This window comes from Cavia porcellus, unplaced genomic scaffold, assembly GCF_034190915.1.
Source record: "Cavia porcellus strain 051 isolate PalLab524CR breed Dunkin Hartley unplaced genomic scaffold, mCavPor4.1 scaffold_32, whole genome shotgun sequence".
NCBI classification, from domain to species: Eukaryota; Metazoa; Chordata; class Mammalia; order Rodentia; family Caviidae; genus Cavia; species Cavia porcellus.
In genome coordinates this window covers 23,173,276-23,180,399 of record NW_026947515.1, presented here as the reverse complement: position 1 = coordinate 23,180,399, position 7,124 = coordinate 23,173,276, and the positions used below count along the sequence as shown (strand labels likewise).

Sequence of the window (7,124 nt, the reverse complement as noted above, 5' to 3'; positions counted from 1 at the left end):
CCCTTTCCAAATCTTATGAGGCTTTCTAATGCCTCTGAGAGCTACAACCTCAATGAAGCTACCTTCTCTTGCTTCTGCAGGAGAAAACTGCAGAACCTCTTGGTTTCCTCCATGTGGAAGGGCAAAGAGGTAGACTGGGGTGGGGATGGGACACTAGTCAGGGCAAGCAGCGAAGCGCAGCCCCTCGGTGTATCTGAACTGTAAGAGTGATCCTGCGAGACGTTAAACATGGTGACCAGGTAAGGGCCAGGACAGGCTGAGGTTCATCATGGAAGTTCTGTGGCTCTTTGCTTGGGAATAATGGTGGTGTCTGGTGGGGGCTGCCGGGGGTTGCTGGGCAGTCCCTGGACCAAGGGAGCAGGAGTCTCCCAAGAAAGTGGGAGGATGCCATCTCTCCTGTTTGTCACAGCACAACCAGAGTTTACAATTAAAGCCACGCCCCCTGTGCCTAAACCTGCTGCCGGCTTTCTCATATCCCAGTCTTTGGACCACAAAAGTCAGGCCTCGTGGTCCACATCTGTCATCCCTGCTACTCAGCTAGCAGGAACACAAGATTGAGGCCAGCCAGTCTCAAATTTTATAAAAGGGCTGGGGATATACTCAGTGGTAGAACACTTGTCTAGCATGCATGAGGCCTTGGGTTCCAGCCCCAGTACTGCCAAAAAAGAAAGGAAGAAAAACAAAACACTGAAAAGCTAGCCACGTGGACCAGCGTGTTTGGTAGGGCATCTTCAGCCTTCTTCCTAGGAGTGTTGCTTCGGGATTTAGACTAACATGTGCAAGGGCTGAGGATATAGCTCAGTGGCACAGTGGTAAGCCTGGTAAGCCTAAAGTCCTAAATTCAATTCCTAGTACAAAACAAACACACACAGGCATCATGGTACATGCTTATAATCCCAGCACTCAGGAGACTGAGGCAGGAGGATCATCAGAAGTTCAAGGCCAGCCTGAACTACAAAGTAAGTTCAAAGCCAACCTGAACTACATAGTGAAACCCTGCCTCAAAAAAGACCAAAACAAAACAAAACATAAACAGGCACCTAGCTGTTTCTCCTTTCCTCTGTCCCTGAGAAGGTAGGTAGAAGGCCAGCTGCTTGTGCTAATGCTACTGATCTGAAGCAAAGCCTGGCAAGCACAAGGCCCTGAGTTCAATTCCCAGTAACAAAAAAAAAAAAAAAAAAAAAAAAGCAAAGCTTAGCTGTATGAAATGGTCTCAACTGGTGACATCCTTGAGGGCATTTCTGAGCAATGGCTGCACAGAACAAGTCAAGTGGCACCACTGAGGTGAGGAAGGTGGTTGCTGAGAGGGCCTAAGTGAGGCTTAGCTGATGCCTCAGGTAAGTGGGCAGGGTGCGATTTCTTTGGTGAGAAGACCAGAAAATGTTACATACACAACTGGCCCCTGAGCTGCAGAAGAGGGTGAAAATCATTCTGTGCCTGCTAGAATGGCCACAGTCCTAAGGCTCAGGTGTCAGATTTGCAGAAAATAAAGGGCTGGCCTCTGGGTCTCTTGTTGATCAACGGTAGACAATCGTGCTTTGCTGTGTTCCTCCCTTTGCAGCCTTACCTGCCAGTGCCTGAGTGAAGGAACTACTTCCTGACCGCTCTCAAACCCCAGCCCAGATGCCTAGTTCCACACAGGAAGCAGTCTGTGTAAGAAGCCAGGTATGAAGAACAGCAGCAAAGACCATTTTGGGGAAACTAGGGAAAGATCCAGCAAACGGAACGTAGAAAATAGCACATTTTGTTTGGCCAGTAAACTTAGCTCTTTCTTTATACATTCTGACACTGGCCAGGGGGGCAGCCGAGACGAGGCTTTTTCTTGGAGACTGGGTCTTGGTATGTAGTGCAGGCTGATTCTCTTGCCTCAGCCTCCTGAGTGCTGGGATTAAAACTGTGGGCACCACCACACCTGAGCAGAGATCAGTCTTGGGAGCAGCATGGAAAGCTCTAAATAATGTGGTGGTCTCTGCTGGCTCTTCCAGGTGTTTTCCCAAACTTTGGCAGGTAGTTCCTAGGCCAGGACCAGTAAGGGTCTGCTAACGGACAGCTCAAGGTGCCAAACATCCTCAAGTCACAGCTGAGCCTGTCGCCTCAGGAAGGTGGCAAAAGGCCATGGTTGCCTTGAAGTTGTTACCAGAAACCAGGCCCACCTCAGGCGAAGTGGTGCTCACGGCCCGCGTTTCTCTGCCCTTTTCACCCTCCTGTCTCCTATTACGCATTTACTCACCACCTAGGTCCCATTTCTACGTAAAATCCCCCAGCTGGCTTCATCGGAGAACCAACTGTGGATACACAGATGGCTTCATAGATAAACTAGATCTTAATTTTTTTTTTTTTGGTACTGGAGATCAAACTCATGAACCTGTGCTTGTCAGACAGGCACTTGTCCTGCTGAGCTAAATCCCTGTCCTTCGTCTGTCCTTCGTGATCTTTTGAGGTAGGGTCTTGCTGTGTAGTTCAGGCTGATGTGGAACTGGTGGTAATCCTGACCCTGCCTCCAGTGCTAGGATTACATACTTTTTTTTTTTTTTTTTATTGGTACCTGGGATCAAACTCATGACCGCCTGCTTGCAAGGCAGGTGCTTATGCCACGGAGCTAAATCCCCAGCCCCGGATTACATACATTTGCCACCAAGCTCAGTTCTTTTTTCACTGCAAAATATATATATTCTCTCTTTGAGACAGCATTTGGCTATGCAGATTAGGCTGTCCTTGAACTTACTTTGTAGCTCAGACTGGATTTGAACTGGCAGCAATCTTCCTGGCTCAGCCTCCCAAGTGCTGGGATTACAAGATTTAAAATGGTCTAAACAAGCAACGAGGATTGAACCCAGGGCAGGGCCTCCACACTGAGCAGTTTATCTCCAGCCTTTGAGTCACTAAATTGCCCAGCTCAAACTTGCCATCCTCCTGCCTCAGCCTCCAAGACTGCAGGAATTACAGATGCACAATACTGAATACTCTGGGAAAGACATACACACACCTTAAAATTCTGCCTAATTCCCCACAATCTGTTCTTAAAACAATTCAACAGGTTTCCCCCACACATCTTAATGCTATGAGTATGCAGGATGACTACATAATTGCCAAACTGGGCCATTATCATAGGTACTATTCCACAAAAACAAATGGCCTGGGCAAACTATGGCAAAAATGAGGAAGCTACAGAGGCCTACATACAGCTGGACATCTGTAACTTGAACATTCAGCAGAGGTGAAGGCAGAATTGCCAAAGCGTAAACTACAGAGGGAGAGGATCTCAAACAAACAAAAAAAAAATAGCACAGGGCTGTAAACCGAGCACTCTTGGAGCCTGAGGCAGAAAGATCCCAAACTCAAAGCCAGCGTGGCTAATTTGCCGACTTTACAAAACCTGTCTCAAAATTCACAGTGGGCTGGAAATGTAACCCTGGGTTGGGCTGACACCCAATGATCCATCTGAGGTCATGGCAAAAAGTCTAGCTGGGTGTGGTGGACTGTAACCCTAGCTATTTTCAGTAGGCTGAAGTCAGATAAGGTAACTTCAAGGCCAGTCTGGGAGTTAGCAAGACTATCTCCCTAAATAGCAGATTAGCATCCCATGGGTTCAATCCCATACCCCTTCAAAAAAAGTATCATCTGCCTACCTTCAGTTTTCAAGTGTCCTCCCCACACCCACCATGAAAGCAAGGCTCTCTAAACCTTTCCAAGCTTTGTTTAAAAGACATCAAATGAAAACCATCAACAAGATAAGAAAATCTCAAAACTTCATAAACTTTATTGTCTCATCCATCAAGGGCACAGGATACCTTCATCAGCTCCATCTCTTACTTTCCTTCTCACAGACTCCGGTCCATTGCCCTTACCCAGGAATATCCTGTATGGACAGCTTCCTAGAACCAAAAGATATTTGTCTTCTGGGTTAAGTGTACAAGGGAAGTGTGGTACCCTATGTTGCACTATTTAAGCAGCTTCTGGGCTGCAGATGGAGAGTATACATCCAGTAGCATCTCCCACTTTTGTTACCAGTAGTTAACACTAATCGCACAGCTGTTCCTAAGATACTGTCAGACTCATGGTACATCCCAAGTACATAGAATTTCAATCTTGTTCAAAGCACACAACTTAGGGAAATTCTCTGCCAAGTGTATTCTGGATGATTCTAACCGACCTTCTATGAACTGGATCCCACCTGCAACACCTCACATAGATGCTCATCACCTCCTGTCTCACCTTTTAAGCACCTTGAATATGAAACTTTTAGGGCAAGAATTCAGTTTCATAGCTATGGAGGTGAAGTTTTGGTATCTGGTACTCCTTATATTCATCATGTTCCAAGTATAAATTCAACATCTACAGGCCTGTGTTAATTTGTGTAAAAATTTCCAAGGCTCCAAGCTCAGGTGCATAATACCGACCTTATATTTTAACCTGAGACCTTAAATTTTTCTCCTAGCTGCTTAACACTACGGGGGGGGGGTACGACACTAATACTGTACATTTTGTCATAAGCCCACTGCAAATGTAGCAGCATCACAGCCTTCTGCATGCTGAGCAAGCACTACCACAGGGCTACACCCTAGAGCTCATCACATTTCTGTTTACATGCTTGATTTTTTAAAAGTAAATGGTTCTTTTGTCTACCACACAAAAGCTGAAATAACCTCTACTCAAACATTAGAATATATAGAACCTACATAATGAATGTATTAAAGCTTTGTACATTCAATTTAGGTTTTTGACACTTTGTTGAATAAAGAAGTTTTATTTGTAAATTTAGTCAACATACATAATCGACCTAAAAACTTCAAATATGATGAATTAAAAAACCCCTTGGAAGGCTAGCTCTATAAAAGGGATTTTTCCCAGGACAGTAACCAGATGTGACCTAACCCAACACCATCTTAACTGGCAGAGGTCCAATACACTGAAGCAGTATGCTCCTCCTCTCCCATAGCAAGTTCACACTAACTCCACAAGGAAAAAAAAAAATGAACCTTGGTATTGTTTTCCTCTCAGAAGGATCAGAAAAACCTAATTATGCAACCAACCACAACACAATGAAAAGCTGAACTAGAATATTAGTAACAGATGATGCTGGTGTGAGTAACTTGTTATTCTAGAGCCCTTATAAACAAAATCCCCCAGTTAGTGTCCGCAATATCAGCTAGAGGGTTAATGTGGTAGAATGAGGACTTATGCAAGGTATACACATAGCATTTTACTACTATATAGAAAACAAGAGCAGTCTAGTTAGGAGAAAACCAACTGGACTCTAAATTACACACACCTTAATGACAAGACTCCCCACCACTTGTGAATGTAAAACATTTAATTTAAAAATGTTGACACTACAATATATAAAATAGCTATTATAAATGCACATAGTGTATTCTATAGCTGCCAGGTTTATTTTTTTTTCTTTTTTAGGAAACTGCAAGTTACACTGTGGTTAAGACTTGTATCTTCACCCTTGAAAAAGCCCACATTCTATCACAGTGATGTATGGTGAGACTTAACAGCCCCAATTGTTAAACACTTGGATCAAGTCATAACCAGTTTTATTGCAAAAGGACCCTGTACACATTTATCAATTCTAGTACCTTAATAGCTACCCAACAAGTCATTAACATACAGAAACATGCATCATGAGAAGCAAGAAATATCACCCATCCCTTCTGCATATTAGCAACTTGTCACTCCTGAGCAACAGTGCTCACATCACTGAGGTCTGGGAACAGTCACTTTTCGCATTCATCCTGAGTGAAAGATGGAATGACTTAAGTACAAATGCAACATATTATAAACAATTTCTTACAAAAAAAGTCACAAATTAAACCAAAGTATTTTACAGAATTTACTACAAAACACCATAAAAATTGCCTTCACTTAAGCTCTCTCTCCCCGTATCCGGCGGGCCAACTGGATGTCTTTGGGCATGATGGTGACTCTCTTGGCGTGAATGGCACACAGATTAGTATCTTCAAATAAGCCCACCAGGTATGCTTCACTAGCCTCCTGTTGAGGACAAGAGCCACACCATTAACCCCATCGGAGAATCCACACCAGCAGCGCCCCCTCCCATTTGCAAAATCTTGTTTGTCCCCTTACCTGCAGAGCACCAATAGCTGCACTCTGAAACCTCAAGTCGGTCTTGAAATCCTGGGCAATCTCTCTCACCAATCTCTGAAAAGGTAGCTTCCGAATGAGAAGCTCAGTCGATTTCTGGTAGCGACGAATCTCTCGAAGCGCCACGGTTCCAGGCCTGAAAGAGAGGATATAAAATGACACCATGAGGCTCGGGCGCTAGGACACAATGCTGGCCATCGCCAAGTCATTGTTTCCCTTCTGTTTTGCCTACCTGTAGCGATGAGGTTTCTTCACCCCGCCGGTAGAGGGAGCGCTTTTCCTGGCAGCTTTAGTGGCCAGCTGTTTTCGGGGGGCTTTCCCACCAGTGGACTTACGCGCAGTCTGCTTGGTTCGAGCCATTTTCTTTTACCTAAAACACACAACCGCGAAGATAAAGGCCGCGAAGCTCTTCCAGCCCAGCTCTCCTCCGTCGCCTTTGGGGGTGGTGCGGAAAAGAGCACCGCGCCTCTGCCCTCCCGCCTCTTCGTGCCCCACCTCTCGGTGGCAGATGGCCGAGGGCCACTGCCTCCTCCCCTCCTCTAATGACTCAGGCTGCAAAGAGCAACAGCCTCCCCGGGGAGGGGGGAGTGTAGGGAGGAGTCACTTCCCTCTCTCGACGGGCGGAGGCCCAGGTGCCCGAAACCTGGCGTCGGGACCTCTGAATCACCACCGGGAGACGCGATTCCGGAACCAAGCCCAAGGGGAAACCTTCTGACCTTACACCCGAGCTAGCCACCCCAGGAGCTGCCGTGCCACCCAACAATTGACTTCCAACGGCCGCGACCCATAGCATCAACGGCCGACCAGACTTAAGTCATATGGAAAACTGGAAACACTTACCCAATGCTGAAGTCGCAGGTTGTTTTTCCGACCGCCGCACCGGCGTTCAAGCAACAGCCGCAGTCACCAAGAACAGGAAAACCCTCCAACGAACGACTAAACTGCTCTGCGATCCAAACCCCCCGACGCCTCCGTTTTTATACTCACGCTTCACGCTGCGTATCTGCGTCATA

The 7,124-nt window shown here is 46.1% G+C and overlaps 1 protein-coding gene across 3 annotated transcripts; it reads right to left on the bottom strand.

The window, feature by feature from the left end:
* Positions 1-3,736: 3,736 nt before the first annotated feature.
* Positions 3,737-7,124, bottom strand: LOC100719363 (histone H3.3A). 3 transcript variants are annotated; one of them, XM_003461422.5, is made up of 5 exons: positions 6,952-7,124; positions 6,344-6,481; positions 6,094-6,247; positions 5,866-6,000; positions 3,737-3,875 (listed from the first exon to the last, which is right to left on the bottom strand). In XM_003461422.5, the coding sequence occupies exons 2-4, from the start codon at positions 6,469-6,471 to the stop codon at positions 5,872-5,874; spliced, it is 411 nt and encodes a 136-aa protein (XP_003461470.1). In that variant the 5' UTR covers positions 6,472-6,481; positions 6,952-7,124; the 3' UTR covers positions 3,737-3,875; positions 5,866-5,871. The 3 variants fall into 3 exon arrangements, with proteins under 3 accessions (XP_003461470.1, XP_004999667.1, XP_023420679.1); XM_004999610.4 differs by having other exon boundaries at positions 5,872-6,000; XM_023564911.2 differs by having other exon boundaries at positions 3,737-6,000.

Coding starts and splice junctions, on each gene's coding strand:
- LOC100719363 (XM_023564911.2), bottom strand. CDS start 6,471: ATGGCTCGAACCAAGCAGACTGCGCGTAAGTCCACTGGTGGGAAAGCC. Junction 6,248..6,343: donor AAGAAACCTCATCGCTACAG/GTAGGCAAAACA, acceptor CCTCTCTTTCAG/GCCTGGAACCGTGGCGCTTC. Junction 6,001..6,093: donor CAGCTATTGGTGCTCTGCAG/GTAAGGGGACAA, acceptor TGTCCTCAACAG/GAGGCTAGTGAAGCATACCT.